The sequence below is a fragment of the Mustelus asterias genome, chromosome 5 (assembly GCF_964213995.1).
Source record: "Mustelus asterias chromosome 5, sMusAst1.hap1.1, whole genome shotgun sequence".
Classification (NCBI taxonomy): domain Eukaryota; kingdom Metazoa; phylum Chordata; class Chondrichthyes; order Carcharhiniformes; family Triakidae; genus Mustelus; species Mustelus asterias.
In genome coordinates this window covers 47,704,215-47,724,898 of record NC_135805.1, presented here as the reverse complement: position 1 = coordinate 47,724,898, position 20,684 = coordinate 47,704,215, and the positions used below count along the sequence as shown (strand labels likewise).

At 45.7% G+C, this 20,684-nt stretch overlaps 1 protein-coding gene across 1 annotated transcript in view; it reads left to right on the top strand.

Annotated features, from left to right (window-relative positions):
- The first annotated feature begins 384 nt into the window (after positions 1-384).
- Positions 385-20,684, top strand: part of slc18b1 (solute carrier family 18 member B1) — a 54,757-nt gene continuing 34,457 nt past the window's right edge. The window contains exon 1 of the mRNA XM_078212499.1: positions 385-669. Within this exon, the coding sequence (XP_078068625.1) occupies positions 648-669 (22 nt within the window). The 5' untranslated portion in view covers positions 385-647. The remainder of the gene's footprint in view (positions 670-20,684) is intronic.

The window sequence follows — 20,684 nt, the reverse complement described above, 5'->3', positions numbered from 1 at the left end:
CCATGCTAAATTACCCCTTAGTGTCAGGGGTACTAGCTAGAGTAAATGTGTGGGGTTACGGGAATAGGGCCTGGGTGGGATTGTGGCCGGTGCAGACTTGATGGGCTGAATGGCCTCCTTCTGCACTGTAGGGATTCTTTGATTCTCAGCACTGCCCTGCGATGGCAGCCTAGATTTTGCACTCAACTCAGTGAAACTTTAACCCGTCATCTTTACCCTGAGAGAGTCAGCAGCTTCTTGTCCTGACGCCAAAACCTTGGTTCGGTGTCATTTTACCGAATAGACACCAAAACCATAAGTTACATTAACTTTCAACCTGTCCACCGCCAGGATCAGGGCGGATCATTCTGTCACTAGTTTCCATTCACTCAGCTGCTGCAACACACTCGATCCGGTGAATGATGGGACAATTGTGAGGACGGGCGATCAACAAATTGAATGCTTGCAACTCAGGCGTTTCATGCGTAAAATAGAGCAATGGGAAGAGTTACTTGGGGAATTGTGAAATATTCCGGGTAAAAGTGGGCGGAGTGCGAATTGGGACTCAGAACCCGAACAGACCGAGCTGCTTGCTCTGTACCCAGTACGCAGCAAGAACTTTCTCTCCCCCCACTGCCACCAGCTAGCTGCACCTCTACCAAACTACAATGGAAAGTCAAGGGGATGAAGGTAATTATTGGTCTTGATTTTTTTTTGCTGCTTACTTGACTAGCTAGCTGGTTGTGTGAATTAATTCGGCAGTGTCTGAACAGCGTGAGTCCCAGAACGTGAAGTGCAATGAATAGCCAAGAAAGGGATTGTTTGCTTTGAGGACAGATTTGTTTTTTTTTAATAATTCACAGAATGTGAACATTTCTAGTAAATGTCAGCGGAATGAATGAATAACAAACCTGCTGGTTCTTAGGAAGGTTTGCATAACAAGATCAAAGTCTTGATTAAGACACAGGAAGCATGGAGTAGGAATAAATGGAACATTTTCAAGTTGGCGAACTGTGACTAATGGAGTGTTGCAAGGAGAAGTGTTGGGGCCTCAGCTGCTTGAAATATAGAAACATAGAAAAACTACAGCACAAACAGGCCCTTCGGCCCACAAGTTGTGCCGAACACATCCCTACCTTCTAGACCTACCTATAACCCTCCATCCTATTAAGCTCCATGTACTCATCCAGGAGTCTCTTAAAAGACCCTATTGAGTTCGCCTCCACCACCTCTGACGGCAGCCGATTCCACTCACCCACCACCCTCTGTGTGAAAAACTTACCCCTAACATCTCCCCTGTACCTACCCCCCAGCACCTTAAACCTGTGTCCTCTCGTAGCAGCCATTTCCACCCTGGGAAAAAGCCTCTGAAAGTCCACCCGATCTATGCCTCTCAACATCTTATACACCTCTATTAGGTCTCCTCTCATCCTTCGTCTCTCCAAGGAGAAAAGACCGAGCTCCCTCAGCTTATCCTCATAAGGCATGCCACTCAATCCAGGCAACATCCTTGTAAATCTCCTCTGCACCCCTTTCAATCTTTTCCACATCCACATAATATAATTGCAATTATACTAATGAATTAGTCAAAGACAAAATTAAGCTTGAAGATGACACAAAGCTATGTGTGAGCATCAGAGGTTGCAGATATATAGATAAAGTGAATAGGCAACAATGTAATATTGTGTGGGGAAGTGTGATGTTATTTGGTAATAATTGATAAGGAGAATATTCTTCAAAAGGCCAGAAAAACTTGAGAGGCTTGGGTACACTCATATGAGTGGCACAATGAATAGCACTGCTGCCTCACAGCGCCAGGGACCTGGGTTCGATTCCTGGCTTGGATCATTGTCTGTGTGGAGTTTGCACGTTCTCCCCATCTGTGTGGGTTTCCTACAGGTGCTCCGGTTTCCTCCCACAGTCCGAAAGACGTGTTGGTTAGGTGCATTGGCAGTGCTAAGTTCTCCCTCAGTGTACCCGAATAGGCACCAGAGTGCGGCGATTAGGGGATTTTCACAATAACTTCACTGCAGTGTTAATGTAAGCCTGCTCGTGACACTAATAAATAAGCTTATAAGGAACACAAAGTTAGTATGCAAACATAGCAAGCAATTAGAATGGCAAATGTCATGTTGGCCTTTATTGTAAGAGGATTGGAGTCCAAAGAGGCATTTTTCACTATCACCCCTGAGGAGCTGGTAAATCCATGCATTGAAGGTAGTCCCACTGTTCAGAAGGGAATTGAGGGATTTCGATAAAGTAATATAGTGCTAATGAAAAACGGCAATATATTTCCTAAGTCTGCATGGTGTGTGACTTGGGGAACTTGCAGGTGGTGGTTTTCTCCAGTGCCTGTTGCCCTTGTTCTTCAAGGTGGTGGATGCTGGAGACCACCGAAGAAGCCTCGGTGAGTTGTTGGAGTGCATCTTGTGATCCGTGTTGGCCAACACGTTCACCACTTGCCATATGTGATCAGGGAATTGGACACAGACATGTGGTGAATTGACACTGTTTTTAGAGCCACACGGTAAGGGGTAACATTGCAACAGGTAAGAGTATGGGTGGTACTTACTAAACTGCTATTGTCATCCATCTCTAATTGAGCAAGGAAGAAATAACCACACCACTAGGTCACAAATGGGTCGAACTGTGACAATGTGAAAATAAAGTTCAGTTGTCTGGTTTGTGGTGAACTGGAAGCTGAAGGGCTGCTTTCTCAAAAAAAACCAAGAAAAAATAGTCCGCTGTCTGCTACCTTCTCTGTTCCTGGCTTTTCTGCATGCTTCTGAACGATGCATTTGTGTCCATAGGACCATTCTGTGAAAACAGGACTGACTATCAGAAGAACAGTGGTCCGATTGCTCTCAAAATTTTATTGGGGAATCTAGTGACCAAGAGGTGCTAACTGAAGAACCTGATTTTGTTTAACTGGTACTTGGCACTCTTCACAGACAGCGCTGCATGGAGGGTTGAAATTGTCATGAGGTTGTGTAGCAACATCCAAATGCATTCAGCCTTCAGCTAAATAAATCTGTTGGAATGAATGATTGAAAGGAATAGGACACTATTAGCCTAAAAAGAGAGATTACAGAAGGTTGGTCAAGAGTAAGACGTCTATTAAATGCCCAAACACTAGGTTTGGAAATGACAGGCAGAAGAGCGTAAACATGGGAAAAGTCAGAGCACCAAAGCTCATGCATGTGTAGAGATTTGTTGATTCTTTCCCCTCCCCGTGTCTCCGGTATATCAATTCTGATAGAAACAGAAGTTGAAACAGGTTACTCCCAGAGAAGTTTGTTTTATTTTGAAATAAACTGGAGCTCACTGTCAGAAACACAACAATTCAGTTAACAGGCTGCTACCACCCTATGAGAATGTTTAGAACAATCTTACTTTGCGGAAGAGTTGAATTGCAAAACCATTTTGAAACTATTCTCCTGGCTCTGGCTGATTGTATCGGTTTTGATCATTGACAGTTTAAAACCTCAAACCTATCTCCAAAAGATTGCATGTTTGTTTGACAGGTTAGGTCAAATGTGTGAGGTTTGCTACTGTGGGAAGCCCGGTGCGTCCTCTGCAATGGCAGAGTTGTTTGGTGACTAAATTGGCAATGCCGTGGAAGGCAATGAATTGCACATCACCATTGAAAATAGTCAAGAAAAGGGTTCAGATGGCATCAGAACATATACACCAAAAGCGTAGACAGGAGCTCCTGTCAAAGGTCAGATGATGGCATGCTTAGCATGGGAGGAGGTAAGGCTGCTCGAGTTACTCTCCAGGGATATCCTAATTTCATACAAGCTAGGAAGTATCAAAAGAGTAGGAACGTGGAATACATGAGCAATTTTCAGGAAGGAAAGCTGGAGAACCTAAAGCAAGAAATAAAGAAGGAGAAATGAAACATTCTAGAGTTGTGGGAAATACAATGGACAGAGAATGTGACTTCAGGAGTGATGAATTGAGAATGGTGTACTTCGAATAAATTGAAAAAGAAGGCAGAGTAACAGTAATGCCAGCAAATGAAGCTGCCAAATATTTAAAGAAATGAAATGTCAGTCAGATAGACAAATTATAGGGCAACCAACCAGTGGAAATCATTCAGGTGTATATGCCTACAAACAAACAACTAAATGAGATAGTTGATGAAATGTGTGACAGAACTAAAAAAACCAAATTGACCAGGAGAGTAAAATGAGCAGTGTGATTGTTGCGAGAGATTGGAGAAGGGAGAGACGATAAAGAAGTAGGACTATATGGTCTCGGAAGAAGAATTGAGTGAGGCCAAAACAACTGGTGGATTTTTGACATTGAACAGGACTCATGATAGCAATCAAGTGAATTAGGCATCATAAAATATGATATACATTGAAAGTGGTTGGTGGCAATACAGGAAGATTTCAACTGGACCATATAGAAACATAGAAAAACTACAGCACAAAATAGGCCCTTCGGCCCCACAAGTTGTGCCAAACATGTCCCTACCTTTTAGGCCTACCTATAACCCTCCATCCTATCAAGTCCCATGTACTCATCCAGGAGTCTCTTAAAAGACCCTGTTGAGTTTGCCTCCACCACCACTGACGGCAGCCGATTCCACTTGCCCACCACCCTCTGTGTGAAAAACTTCCCCCTAACATTTCCCCTGTACCGACCCCCCAGCACCTTAAACCTGTGTCCTCTCGTAGCAGCCATTTCCACCCTGGGAAAAAGCCTCTGAAAGTCCACCCGATCTATGCCTCTCAACATCTTATATACCTCTATTAGGTCTCCTCTCATCCTACGTCTCTCCAAGGAGAAAAGACCGAGCTCCCTCAGCCTATCCTCATAAGGCATGCCACTCAATCCAGGCAACATCCTTGTAAATCTCCTCTGCACCCTTTCAATCTTTTCCACATCCTTCCTGTAATGAGGCGACCAGAACTGAGCACAGTACCCCAAGTGGGGTCTGACGAGGGTCTTATAAAGCTGCATCATTATCCCTGGACTCCTAAACTCAATCCCTCGATTGATAAAGGCCAGCACACCATACGCCTTCTTAACCACCTCCTCCACCTGCGGGGCCGATTTTAGAATCCTATGGACCCGGACCCCAAGGTCCTTCTGATCCTCTACAGTACTAAGAGTCTTTCCCTTTATATTGTACTCCTTCATCCCATTTGACCTGCCAAAATGGACCACTACGCATTTATCTGGGTTGAAGTCCATCTGCCACTTCTCTGCCCAGTCTTGCACCCTATCTATGTCCCTCTGTAACTTCTGACATCCCTCCAGACCATCCACAACCCCACCAACCTTCGTGTCGTCGGCAAATATTGTGGTGAGACAAAGATGCAAGGAGAAAGTTAAGAACTCAAAAGCTCAACTGGGGGATGACGCAGAATTCGATCAGAATTTTGTGAAAATGGAAGCAATATTCTGACTGAAGGAGATTCAAAGTGGAATAAATGGGAAAACAATGGAACCTTGAGAGGCTGAAAGAAGTAAATGAAGAATTTGTAAATGAAGCAATAGCTGGAAAAGATCAGGATACCACCAACACCAGTGAGTAATGGAAACAGATTACTAGCCATGGAAGGAGGGATAAATACCATAGGGTGTTTAAGAGGAAAGAGGATGAATGCAATGTTGCAAAAGGTGAAAGAAAGGAGAAAATTGAAGAATGTCAACACTGAAAAAGGGATAGCTAAAATACAGGTATTGAATAACGAGTTTGTGGTGAACCATCGTTGGTTCCCACTGGATAGTACTGAGCCAGGGGCTGGCCAGTACTACTAGGATGTACATATGTTACTGTTGGGTTGTGCTATTGTTGCTGTTGGGGTTAGGGTGGGGTTGTTACACCTTTGTACTGTAGTGTTGTGGCACATCCCAGTCGGGCTCCGCCTCCTGGGAGAGGTATAAGTGTCCCTGCTCTGGTCGGGACCCCTTCAGTCTGGGATCGTGTATATAAGTTCTGGTAGCTTCGTTACAGTAAATAAAAGCCTTTCATTTACTGAGCTTCAAGCCTCGTGTTTGAGTAGCGCATCAATTTTATTTACTGTCGTTAAACTCTCGTCGAAAAGAAAAAAAAAGAGAGTATGGAGCAAATTCTGAAGCCGGAACGCCTTACGCTAGATCCACGTGCGGTGGGCGCTTCTAACACCTTCGACTACTGGCTGAAGTGTTTCGAAGACTACCTGGCAGCCTCCGCAGCGGTCACCACAGATGATGACAGACTCCGGGTCCTCCATGCGAGGGTAAGCGACACTGTCTACCTCGCGATCCGTGCGGCCACCGATTATACTAAGGCCCTCGAGCTTCTGAAGAAGCGCTATACCAAACCACCTAATGAGATACACGCTCGTTACCTCCTAGCCACTCGACGACGGCAGTCTGGCGAAACAATGGAGGAATATGCGAACGAGCTCCTACAGCTAGCCAGGGGCTGTGACTGCAAAGCTGTGTCGGCAAAGCAGAGCATGTACGACCTCGCCCGAGATGCGTTTGTGGCCGGGGTCGGATCGTCGTACATTCAACTTAAACTGTTGGAGAAGGGTAACCTTAATCTTGCCCAGGCCATCGAGTTAGCAGAGATGCTCGAGACGGCCTCCAAAAGCTTAGTATTATATCCGGAGGACCATGTGGAGACAACGTGGCAGGAGCAGTCGCTAGTCCCTCCTCGTCCCTCGGGTTCGAAATGCTGCGTAATGGTGTGCTCCCACTCGGGCCAGACGACGGCAGCAGCCCCGGGCGTCCCGCGGTGCTATTTCTGTGGAGGAGCGAAGCATACTCGGCAAAAGTGTCCCGCTAAAGCTCTGTTGTGCACCGCATGCGGTAAAAAAGGGCATTATTCAAAAGTGTGCCGATCTAAACCCAGGAACGGCAGTGCGGCCTGCGATTCTTCAGAGCTCGGGTCTTCGTCGTCGAAGTCATCGCGGGGTTCGTCCACGTGCGAGACCAGGACGACGCCTTAACGGTCGACGGAGTCGGAGGAGTATGACCACCAGGGGTCGCTGAGTTTGGTGCCCTCACCCACGTGCGACTCATGGGGGCAGCCATGTTGGTCAACACTGACCACGAATGACCAGCAGGGGTCCTCCTCATCGATTTCAGCTGCCTGCGGTGGCGCTCATGAACCAACGGTGGCGTCGATCATCCTGGACCAGGCCAAGCCTCATAGACTTGACAAATCTATGATGCATATCCAGGTAAATGACCACGTGATTTATTGTCTGTTTGACAGCGGGAGCACTGAGAGCTTTATCCATCCAGACACTGTGAAGCGGTGTGGACTCCAGATTCAACCTGCCAAACAGACAATCTCTATGGCATCAAGGTCCCGGTCTGTTGCCGTGCTAGGGAGTTGCGTGGTAACCTTGAAGGTGCAAGGCACAGTTTACGAGCGTTTCAAGCTCCTTGTGTTGCCGTATCTTTGCGCGCCAATACTTCTCGGACTAAACTTCATGGTCCACTTGAGGAGTGTAATTCTACAGTACGGTGGGTCACTCCCTTCACTGGCAGTGGGAAAACAGCAGCAGCCTCCAAATTGCCCAACACGCCCCGCCTGCAGCCTCTCGATGCTGAAGATCACCATACCCTCCTTGTTCCAGAATCTTGTGCCAGGCTGCAAGCCTATCGCGACTAAAAGTAGGCGTTACAGCACTGAGGATCGGATCTTCATTAGATCTGAGGTTCAGCGGCTCCTCAAAGAAAGGATCATACAACCCAGTGCTAGTCCGTGGAGAGCGCAGGTCGTGGTGGTCAAGAGCGGGAACAAACCCCGGATGGTCATTGACTACAGTCAGACCATTAACCGATATACGCAGCTGGATGCGTATCCCCTCCCGCGCATATCTGATATGGTCAATCAGATTGCGCAGTACCGGGTGTTCTCCACCATAGACCTCAAGCCTGCCTACCACCAACTCCCCATTCGCCCAGAGGACCGACAATACACGGCTTTTGAGGCGGATGGTCGCTTGTATCACTTTCTTAGGGTTCCCTTTGGTGTCACCAATGGGGTCTCGGTCTTCCAGCGTGCTATGGACCGAATGGTGGGCCAGAACGGGCTGCGGGCTACCTTCCCGTACCTGGATAATGTCACCATCTGCGGCCATGACCAGCAGGACCACGACACGAATCTCCTGAACTTCCTACGCACTGCATCTCGCCTGAACTTGACCTACAACAGGGAGAAGTGTGTGTTTCGTACGCGCCGTTTAGCCATCCTAGGATACGTGGTGGAAAACGGGGTCATTGGCCCTGATCCAGACCGTATGCGCCCCCTTTCTGAACTTCCTTTACCTGCTAGTGCAAAAGCACTGAGAAGATGCTTAGGCTTCTTCTCTTATTATGCGCAGTGGGTTCCCAACTACGCGGATAAAGCCCGTCCGCTCATTAAGTCCACGACTTTTCCCTCAACGCCAGAGGCCCGATTGGCCTTCGATAAATTGAAAGCCGACATCGCGAAAGCTACGATGCACGCTGTAGACGAGTCCATCCCCTTTCAGGTGGAGAGCGATGCATCTGATTTCGCCCTGGCCGCCACACTTAACCAGGCGGGCAGGCCCGTCGCATTTTTTTCCCACACCCTCCAAGGCCCCGAAATTCGGCATTCAGTGGTGGAAAAGGAGGCCCAGGCCATTGTGGAGGCTGTCAGGCACTGGCGCCATTACTTGGCGGGAAAACGGTTCACCCTGATCACGGACCAGCAGTCCGTGGCGTTCATGTTTAACAACACGCAGAGGGGCAAGATCAAGAATGACAAGATCTTGCGGTGGAGAATTGAACTCTCCACCTATAACTACGACATCATGTACCGTCCAGGGAAACTCAATGAGCCCTCGGATGTCCTCTCGCGTGGAACATGCGCTAGTATACAGGAGGACCGTTTGCACGCCCTCCATAATGACCTGTGCCATCCTGGGGTCACTCGGCTCTACCACTTTATAAAAGCCCGCAACCTGCCTTACTCGGTGGAGGACGTCAGGTCAGTAACAAGGAGCTGTCGGGTTTGCGCGGAATGCAAACGGCACTTTTACCGACCTGACCGGGCACATTTAGTCAAGGCCACTCGTCCCTTCGAGAGACTGAGTGTCGATTTTAAGGGCCCCCTTCCCTCAACAGATCGGAATGTGTACTTCCTCAATATCATTGACGAGTACTCTCGGTTCCCTTTTGTTGTTCCCTGCTCTGATACATCCGCTGCCACGGTTATCAAGGCATTCCGTGATCTCTTTACCCTGTTCGGGTACCCCGACTACATCCATAGCGACAGGGGCTCGTCGTTCATGAGCGATGACTTGAGGCAATTCCTGCTCTCCTACGGGATTGCCTCTAGTAGGACCACGAGCTACAACCCTAGGGGTAATGGACAGATGGAACGTGAGAATGCTACAGTCTGGAAGGCTGTCTTACTGGCGTTGAAGTCAAAAGGTCTTCCAGTCTCCCGTTAGCAAGAGGTGCTCCCTGATGCGCTCCATTCTATTCGCTCCCTCCTGTGTACGGCAACCAATGCTACTCCCCACGAGAGGATGTTCTCATTCCCTCGGAAGTCTTCCTCGGGGACCTCATTACCGTCTTGGTTGACGTACTCAGGACCTGTCCTCCTGCGGCGACATGTAAGGGCCCGCAAGTCCGACCCGTTGGTCGAACAGGTCCATCTCCTCCACGCCAACCCTCAGTATGCCTATGTGGCATACCCTGACGGGCGAGAGGACACGGTCTCGATCCGAGACCTGGCGCCAGCAGGGGACGTAGCAACCCCTGTCGCTCCCATACCCCCTGTAACAAACCCTTTATCTCTTGTTTCTTCCCCAGACACGGCGCGGGCAGCATCGGGACCATTGCTTAACCATTTTACTCCCATGTACAGCTTGCCTGAGCCCAGAAGATGGTCGCCACCGCAGGGCGTGTCAGGATCCCATGGACTACCGTCACCTCAGGGTCAACCGGCCTGTGAGTCCGTGGAAGAACAGCTGGACGCCGCCTTGGGGAGAACGCCACCGCAAGTGCCTACTCCGGTGTCACCGCCGGTATTATGGAGGTCACAACGACGGTACGGTCCCCCTGACCGTCTGAACTTATAGACTGCTGACACTTTATTCTGTTTTTTTGTACCCCGCCGGCCTTTGTTCTCAAAGGAGGGGTGAATGTGGTGAACCATCGTTGGTTCCCACTGGATAGTACTGAGCCAGGGGCTGGCCAGTACTACAAGGATGTACATATGTTACTGTTGGGTTGTGCTATTGTTGCTGTTGGGGTTAGGGTGGGGTTGTTACACCTTTGTACTGTAGTGTTGTGGCACATCCCAGTCGGGCTCCGCCTCCTGGGAAAGGTATAAGAGTCCCTGCTCTGGCCGGGACCCCTTCAGTCTGGGATAGTGTATATAAGTTCTGGTAGCTTCGTTACAGTAAATAAAAGCCTTTCATTTACTGAGCTTCAAGCCTCGTGTTTGAGTAGCGCGTCAGAGTTAAGAAGAGAAACAAAAAAGGTACAAAAACAATGGTTAAAGGAGCAATGTGATACATTCAAAAAACTGGGCCAGCTGGAAAGCTAGACTTTAGCTATGCAAACCTAGATTAGTGATACTCAGCACAATCCACCGAAACAACAGCAATAAAATGGTAAGGATGCTATTTTATTAACAAACACTGATGAAATAAAGAGAAGGAGAATATTGAAAACTATATGCAAGAAATGAAAAGACCTGAAATGATTGACCGAGATGAAGAAAGTAATGTTGACATTGATTTCATTGGAGCAGAAATTCTAGGAAGCAAGATAAAAGTAGCAATAAATTGGATAAAAACTGGAAAAGTGAGTGGAATAGATGTTTTAAACACCACAGGAAAGAATTTAATATTACTGTTTACAAAGCTTTGCAAAGATATTCTCAGGAGAATAGCCAGAGGACTTTGTGCAGATAATAATGATCACCCTAAGAAAGAAGCCAAAGGCATGCTAATGTTCTGACTTACATGCAGTTAGTCTGATTTTCCATACATCAAAGTTTGTGCTGAGAATTGTAACAAAGAGAGTAGGTGGGAAGGTGCAAAACTATATAAGAATTGACCAGTTTGGATTCCAGAGAGGAAAAGAGGCAAGAGAAGCAGTTGGCATTATAAGATTAATGAATGAAAATTTGGACAGGAATTTTATGTTTGTTTTGTAGATTTAGGTAAAGAAAGCATTCTATCTTGTTGACTGGATTTTGCTTTTGCCAGTGCTAAATGACTTTGGAGTAAACTGCAGAGATAGATGACTGATAAGAAATCTGTATATGGGACGGACAGCTAAAGGAAGGGTAGTGAAATGGGAGTCTTAAAAGAATTAATCTCCATGTAGAAAGGCATGGGTTAATTAGGGATAGTCAGCGTGGTTTTGTCAGAGGAAAGCCATGTCTAACAAATTTGATAGAATTTTTCAAAAATGTGATCTAATGTCTGGATGAGGCAAGTGCAGTTGGTGTAGCTGATATGGATTTTAGCAAAGCCTTTGACAAGGTCCCACATGGGAGACTGATTGAGAAGGTTGAAGCACATGGAATTCAGGGAAACTTGGCGATATGGATTCAAAAGGCTTAGTAATAGGACACAAAGGGTGGTGGTAGAAGGCTGTTTGAGTGCCTGGAGGCCTGTATCCAGTGGCATACCACAAGGTTCAGTGCTGGATCCCTTATTGTTTGTTATATACATAACTTATATAATTTGGGGGAATGATAAGCAAGTTTGCAGATGACAACAAGATGGTAGGGTGGTTAATAGTGAAGAAGAAGGTCGTAGGTTACAGGAAGATATAGATGGGTTGGTCAGATGGGCAGAGTAGTGGCAGTTGGTATTTAACCCTGATATGTGTGAGGTGGTGCACTTTGGAAGAAGTAACAAGACAAGGGAGTATTTAATGAATGGCAGGACAGTAGGAAACTCGGAGGAATAGATGGAACTTGGGTACTTATTCACAGATACCTGAAGGTGGCAGAACAGGTGAATAGGGTAGTTAAGAAGGCATATAGGACACTTGCTTTTATCAGTTGTGGCATAGAGTATAAAAGCGAGGAGGTTATGTTGGAGCTGTACAGAACATTGGTTAGGCCACAGCTGAAGTACTGTGTGCAGTTCTGGTCACCTCAATATAAGCAAGATGTGATTGCACTAGACAGGATACCAAGGACATTCACTCGGATGTTGCCTGGGATGGAACATTTGAACTATAAGGCTTGGATTGTTTTCTTTAGAGCTGAAAAAACTGAGGGGGGAATAATTGAGGTGTATAAGACTATGAGGGGTATGGAGCTGGTGGATAGTAAGCTGCTGTTCCTTTTGCTTCAGGGGACGTAGTTTTAGGGTAAGGGGCAGGAGATTCAAGGGAAATTTGAGAAAAAAACTATCACCCAGAGGGTGGTGGAAATCTGGAATGCTCTGCCTGGGAAGGGAGTGGAGTCGGAAACCTTCCTACCTTTAAGAAGTATTTGGATGAGCATTTGAAATATCATAAACATTCAAGGATATGGGACCAGTGCAGGAAAATGGGATTGGTGTGCCTTTAGTGGTAGTTATTGTCGGTGTAGACTCAGTGGGCCAAAGGACCTTTTCTGCACTGTTTGACTCTATGACTGCATAACCATGTGTAATCGGACAAGAAGTTCAACAAAGATGTTGGGCTATAACCTCTTCAGAGTGGCAATCAGAATTAATTTGCCACTCCGTGCCCATTTGCCTACACCAAATTTCTTCCATACCTGTCTTGCCTGATCTTCTGACTCAGTAAGAAGTTTAACAACACCAGGTTAAAGTCCAACAGGTTTATTTGGTAGCAAAAGCCACACAAGCCACACTTCTGATTCAGGCCAGGCACCCGAGCATCGCAGTCCAGCAAAGTCAGATTGAAGGAGGCACACCTCTTTTTTACAGCACTAGCTGCCATAAAGCAGTTGAGTTTAAAGATCCAGTTGAAATTGACATGCCAGGGAGAAGGTAAGGGTTTTAGGAGGATCAGAGGTCAAGGAGGTAGGGTGGGGAGGTGGAGTCAGATTGGGAGAGGTGGGTGGATTCATGGATTGGGGGGGTGGATGCTGGTCATGTCAGGGGTAGTGGTGATTGGGTCAGGTCTGGTTGCGGTACAGAGGGGTCTGGTCGGTTGGGTGTGAGTTAGACCTATGGGGGAGACTTGGGGGTGGGAAGTCCTGGATGGGAGGTAGGAAGTATGCGGTGCCTACGAGGGTGTGGTCGGTCTGGGTCTTTACAGTAGTTACACAGAAGCTAAAAGAGGTTTTACTCTTTTAATACTTTTTGCATAATTATTGGTGTAATCATGGAGGAACCATCTGAACTGTATGATTTTAATCACATTTTTTGGGTGGCTTATTAGCAACATAATTATCCAGAGGAAGTTTGCACTTCTGGGCAATTACTGTGTAAATGCTTTTCTGTGAAGTTCTGAGGAGGATTCCTCACCGCATCCTTTGGCCACCCGACACTGCGGCGCTCAGAAGTTATGGCCCTTTGTTTATCACCTGTCCTCTTTGACATCTATGCTGATGCACTGACGAAAGAAGCATTTGTAGACACATAATCTGGTGTTCTGATTATGGGGGACAAGGTTGGCAAAATATGGCATCAGTTAGATTTGCAGATGATAAGGCACTTGTAGCAAGCACAGTGTCTAGTAAATATGTCAACACGATGCACTAATCTGTGAACATCACCACTTTTGGCCTTCTGTGAGAGTGCAGCTTGAAATCGAGTGTATACCTGGGTGTTTGATGATGGTTTTGATATATCTAGTCTCATCTGTAATTAATAGTGTAAGTAAGTAGAGTAAGTTTCTTCCTATCTTAGATAGGGTAAGTACTCTCCACTGAGAGAGCTGAGTAGTTAATTAGTTGACTGCTTTAATCTGGTTTCTTTCGCTCAGTTGAATTTAGATAAATTCAGGGATCATGAGTGCAGCATGGAACAGAGTGCATACCTGGGGGTTTGCTGAGTGGGAAGAGGGGTGTTCCTTTCCCTTTGCTTTCTCTAACTTTTCCACCCTGTTGGAATTGGGTCCTTATTCTACTACAGGAAAATAAGCTAGCTGTTTATGAATTTCTGCTTAGTGGTTCAGGTCTATTCTATGCCTGAGGTTTAAAATAGCACAAGAATTGGTGTTAAGTTTAATAAAAGATTTTAAAAAGGAAAATAAATAACTGAATTTGGGTTTAATCTCAGTTGTTTGGGTTTAATCTCAGTTGTTTGGGTTTAATGTCAGTTGTTTGGGTTTAATCTCAGTTGTTTGGGTTTAATATCAGTTGTTTGGGTTTAATATCAGTTGTTTGGGTTTAATATCAGTTGTTTGCATTTAGTATCGGTTGTTTGGGTTTAATCTCAGTTGTTTGGGTTTAATATCAGTTGTTTGGGTTTAATCTCAGTTGTTTGGGTTTAATCTCAGTTGTTTGGGTTTAATCTCAGTTGTTTGGTTTTAATCTCAGTTGTTTGGGTTTAATGTCAGTTGTTTGGATTTAATCTCAGTTGTTTGGGTTTAATATCAGTTGTTTGGGTTTAATATCAGTTGTTTGGATTTAATCTCAGTTGTTGTGGGTTTAATCTCAGTTGTTTGGATTGAATCTCAGTTGTTTGGGTTTAATCCCAGTTGTTGTGGGTTTAATCTCAGTTGTTTGGATTTAATCTCAGTTGTTTGGGTTTAAACCCAGTTGTTGTGGGTTTAATCTCAGTTGTTTGGATTTAATCTCAGTTGTTTGGGTTTACTCTCCGTTATTTGGGTTTAATCTCAGTTGTTTGGATTTAATCTCAGTTGTTTGGATTTAATCTCAGTTGTTTGGATTTAATCTCAGTTGTTTGGGTTTAATCTCAGTTGTTTGGGTTTAATCTCAGTTGTTTGGGTTTAATATCAGTTGTTTGGGTTTAATATCAGTTGTTTGGGTTTAATCTCAGTTGTTTGGGTTTAATCCCAGTTGTTTGGATTTAATCTCAGTTGTTTGGGTATAATCTCAGTTGTTTGGGTTTAATCTCAGTTGTTTGGGTTTAATCTCAGTTGTTTGGGTTTAATCTCAGTTGTTTGGGTTTAATCTCAGTTGTTTGGGTTTAATCCCAGTTGTTTGGATTTAATCTCAGTTGTTTGGGTTTAATCTCAGTTGTTTGGGTTTAATCCCAGTTGTTTGGATTTAATCTCAGTTGTTTGGGTTTAATCTCAGTTGTTTGGGTTTAATCTCAGTTGTTTGGGTTTAATCTCAGTTGTTTGGGTTTAATCTCAGTTGTTTGGGTTTAATCTCAGTTGTTTGGATTTAATATCAGTTGTTTGGATTTAATCTCAGTTGTTTGGGTTTAATATCAGTTGTTTGGGTTTAATATCAGTTGTTCTGGGTTTAATCTCAGTTGTTTGGGTTTAATATCAATTGTTTAGGTTTAATCTCAGTTGTTTTGGGTTTAATCTCAGTTGTTCTGGGTTTAATATCAGTTGTTTGGGTTTAATCTCAGTTGTTTGGGTTTAATATCAGTTGTTAATATCAGGGATTTGTTCCCAGGAGCAGGCTGAGGGTAAGAGAGTGGGTTTTCTGACTTTAATTAATTATTTATTTTTTCAGTTAATTTTGGGTTTAAAATCGGAGGTTTTTTTCAAAACCGGAAGTCGGGCCAGGAGAGGCCTGGGGAAGTTTTTGGAGGGTTTAAAAGCGCACCAAAGTATACAGCGGGCAGCATCGTAGCGGGCAGCAGAGTGAGTGGGAAGTTGAGTGAGCTGTCAGGGCTTTGGCTCACAGGGCTTGGACGAGCAGGGGTGAGTTTTTGTTTCCTTACACTCTTATTAACTTTTCACTGTCTTACTTGACATAAAGTGTCCAGTATGAGTGTGAAACCAGTGTGTTGTTCCCAGTGTAGGATGTGGGAGGTCCTGGAGGCATCTGGCCTCCCGGACATCCACATCTGTGAGGGGTGTGTCGAGCTGCGGTTCCTGAGGGACCGTGTTAGGGAGCTGGAACTGCAGCTCGAGGATCTTAGGCTGATGAGGGAGAATGAGGAGGTGATAGACAAGAGCTATCATCAGGTGGTCACACCAGGGCAACGGGAGGAGGCCAAGTGGGTGATGGCCAGGAAGGGTAAGGCTAGGGTGGTTGAGAGCACCCCAGTGGATTTGCCCCTGCACAACAAGTACTCCTGCTTGAGTACTGCTGGGGGGGACAGCCCGCCTGGGGGAAGCAGCAGTGGCCGTGTCTCCGCAGTGGAGTCCAGCCCTGTAACTCAGAGGGCTAAGGAAAAGAGGAGGAAGGCGGTATTAATCGGGGACTCGATGGTGAAGGGGACAGACAGGCGTTTCTGCGGAGGTAGGCGGGATTCTCGCATGGTGGTCTGCCTCCCTGGGGCCGGGATCCAGGATGTCGCTAGTCGCGTCCCGGAAATCCTGAGGTGGGAGGGAGAGGAGCCTGAGGTAGCGGTACATATTGGTACCGCTGATGTGGGTAGGAAGGGAGAAGGGGTCATGAAAAGGGAGTACAGGGAATTAGGGAGACAGCTGAGAAAGAGGAAAGCAAAGGTAGTAATCTCAGGATTACTGCCTGTGCCACGGGAAGGTGAGGGCAGGAATGGAGTGAGGTGGAAGATGAATGTGTGGCTGAGGGACTGGTGCAGGGGGCAGGGATTCAGGTTCCTGGACCATTGGGACCTCTTTAGGGGCAGGGGTGATCTGTATACAAAAAACGGGTGGAACTTGAATCACACGGGGACCAATATCCTGGCCGGTAGGTTGGCTAAGGTTACTGGGGAGAATTTAAACTAGATAGGTTGGGGGGAGGGGAGCTAGAAGAGTTGACTAGGATCAAGGAACTAATTGATGGGGTGGAGGATGCAGGGGTAAGGGGAATTACAAAATTAATGGTAGAGGAGAGGGTGCAAGTGAATGAAGGCGGTAATTTAGATAAGGGAGTAGAGGGAGAGGGTGTTCGCGACTCATCAAAGCGGGTCCAGATAAAAGCTGGAATAAGGACACTTTGCCTGAATGCACGAAGCATTCGGAACAAGGTAAATGAGTTGATGGTGCAAATCAGCACGAGTGGGTACGATCTAGTGGCCATTACAGAAACGTGGCTGAAAGGTGACCAGGACTGGGAGATGAATATCCAGGGGTATCAGGCGTTTAGGAAGAATAGACAGGAAGGAAAAGGTGGTGGGGTCGCGCTATTAATAAGAGATAATATCAGGGTAGTACTGAGGGATGACATAGGCTCTGAGGCACAAAACGTGGAATCATTCTGGGTAGAGATGAGGAATAGTAGAGGGAGAAAGACACTAGTAGGTGTGGTATATAGGCCCCCAAATAATAATGTTGAGGTAGGGAGGGCTATAAACAAGCAGATAAGGGATGCGTGTAAAAACGGAACGGCAATAATCATGGGGGACTTCAACATGCACATTGACTGGCAGACTCAAGTCGGTAAGGGTGGAATGGAGGAAGAGTTCTTAGAATGCTGTCGGGATAGTTTCCTTGAACAGCATGTTACGGAACCGACGAGGGAACGAGCTATTTTGGATCTGGTATTGTGTAACGAGGTAGGTAGAATTAAGGATCTTATTGTGAAGGACCCTCTTGGGTCTAGTGACCGCAATATGGTCGAATTTCTGATTCAGATGGAAGAGGAGAAAGTTTGGTCCCAAACCAGTGTCCTCTGTTTGAACAGAGGGAAATATGATAGGATTAGGGATGAATTGGCTAAGGTAGACTGGGAGAGCAGGCTGGCAGGTAGGATAGCTGAGGAACAGTGGAGGATTTTTAAGGAGATCCTTTTCAGTTCTCAGCAAAAATATATTCCAGCAAAAAACAAGGATTGTAAGAAAAGGGAGAACCAGCCGTGGATAACGAAGGAAATAAAGGAGAGTATTAAAATAAAAACAGCTGCGTACAGAGTGGCCAAAAATAGTGGAGAAACAAGTGATTGGGAAAAATTTAAGAAACAACAAAGAGAGACTAAGAAAGCGATAAAGAAAGGAAGGATAGACTATGAAGCTAGGCTAGCAATTAATATAAAAAATGATAGTAAAAGTTTTTATAAATATATAAAAAGGAATAGAGTGGCTAGAGTGAATGTTGGACCCTTGGAGGACGAGAGGGGGGAGTTAATAGTGGGAAATGAGGATATGGCTGAGTCTTTAAATAAGTTTTTTGTGTCGGTCTTCACGGTGGAGGACACAAATAGTTTGCCAAATATTAACGATAGAGGGTTGGCAGCAGGAGAAATACTTAATACAATTAATGTTACCAGAGAGGCAGTGCTGGGTAGACTAATGGGACTGAAGGTGGATAAGTCCCCGGGTCCGGATGGAATGCATCCCAGGGTATTGAAAGAAATGTCAGAGGTAATAGTGGATGCGTTAGTGATTATTTATCAAAACTCGTTGCATTCTGGGGTAGTGCCGGTTGATTGGAAAACGGCTAATGTTACGCCGCTGTTTAAAAAAGGAAGGAGACAAAAGGCGGGTAACTATAGGCCGGTCAGCTTAACGTCTGTAGTAGGGAAAATGCTGGAATCCATTATTAAAGAGGAGATAGCAGGGCATCTGGATAGAAATGGTTCGATCAATCAGACGCAGCATGGATTCATGAGGGGAAAGTCGTGCTTGACGAACATGTTGGATTTTTATGAAGATGTGACTAGGGCGGTTGATGGAGGAGAACCGGTGGATGCGGTGTTTTTGGATTTCCAAAAGGCGTTTGATAAGCCCATAAAAGGCTACTGAAGAAGATTAGGGCACACGGAGTTGGGGGTAGTGTGTTAAAATGGATTGGGGACTGGCTATCCGACAGAAAGCAAAGAGTCGGAATAAATGGGTGTTTTTCCGGTTGGAGGAAGGTAACTAGTGGCGTGCCGCAGGGATCGGTACTCGGGCCGCAACTGTTTACCATTTATATAGATGATCTGGAGGAGGGGACGGAGTGTAGGGTAACGAAGTTTGCAGACGACACAAAGATAAGTGGAAAAGTGAATCGTGTGGAGGACGGAGAAGATCTGCAGAGAGATTTGGACAGGCTGAGTGAGTGGGCGAGGATATGGCAAATGGAGTATAACGTTGAGAAATGCGAGGTTATACACTTTGGAGGAAATAATAACAAATGGGATTACTATCTCAATGGAAACAAATTAAAACATGCTACCGTGCAAAGGGACCTGGGGGTCCTTGTGCATGAGACGCAAAAGCCCAGTCTGCAGGTACAACAGGTGATCAAGAAGGCAAATGGGATGTTGGCCTATATTGCGAAGGGGATAGAATATAAAAGCAGGGATGTCTTGATGCACCTGTACAGGGCATTGGTGAGGCCGCAGCTGGAGTACTGTGTGCAGTATTGGTCCCCTTATATGAGGAAGGATATATTGGCATTGGAGGGAGTGCAGAGAAGGTTCACCAGGTTGATACCGGAGATGAGGGGTTTGGATTATGAGGAGAGGCTGAGGAGATTGGGTTTGTACTCGTTGGAGTTTAGAAGGATGAGGGGGGATCTTATGGAGACTTATAAGATAATGCGGGGGCTGGATAGGGTGGAGGCGGAGAGATTCTTTCCACTTAGTAAGGAAGTTAAAACTAGAGGACACAGCCTCAAAATAAAGGGGGGTCGGTTTAAGACAGAGTTGAGGAGGAACTTCTTCTCCCAGAGGGTGGTGAATCTCTGGAATTCTCTGCCCACTGAGGTGGTGGAGGCTACCTCGCTGAATATGTTTAAAGCGCGGATGGATGGATTCCTGATCGGTAAGGGAATTAAGGGTTATGGGGATCAGGCGGGTAAGTGGTACTGATCCACGTCAGATCAGCCATGATCTTATTGAATGGCGGGGCAGGCTCGAGGGGCTAGATGGCCTACTCCTGCTCCTATTTCTTATGTTCTTATGAATAATATAATTAAGAGGTTAATTAAAAGGCATGCTGGATGGCAGGGCGTGTGATGTTTCATGGCTGGAGCACGGGGGAGTTCCTCTGCTAGTATGACACAGGTGTGTTAGCACTCGTGACACTAAAGAAAAGGTAGCAACGACAGACACCTGCAAAGGTTTGCAGTTCTCTCTCTCTCTCTCCAATTGCTGAAGCAAGCCAAGTCAGCCAAGCTACAGAGGAAAATAAAATTGAGCAGCTTCTCTGCCAAGCAGCAGAACATTGAAATCTCAAAACTGGCTATTCACCTGCTGAAGTCAGTACCACTCAAATCACGAATCACAAAGGTCTCAACATCATCACCTCATGGACAAGCCAAGGGCTTTTTTGTATATATATTTTTAAACTTACTTTGGACTCAATTCTCACTTCTCGCCTGTATGAATGTATATGCATGTATGTCAACATTTTCTTTCGCTCAAGAAAGTCTGTTCAATTGTCTCCTTTTAAAACATTATTAGGACTGGGAAAGGTATTCCGTCAATGGAGGGATCATTTTTTAAAGTATTTATGTTATTGTGACCAAACAAAGGGGATTGAATAAAGAAGGGGAGCCAACAATTGGGGAACTTCATCTGGAGACCAGCCGTAACAGAGGCTACTTAGGGATATAGATAGGTTAAGTGAATGGGCAAAGATATAGAAAATGGAATATAATGAGGGAAAAAAACTGCAATAGGTTTGTCAAACATGATTTCTCTTTCATAAATCCATGTTGACTTAGACAACCTCATTGATATTTTCTTAGTGTCCTGTTATCACGTCCTTTATAATCGACTCTAGCATTTTTCCTACTGCTGATGTTAGGCTAATCAG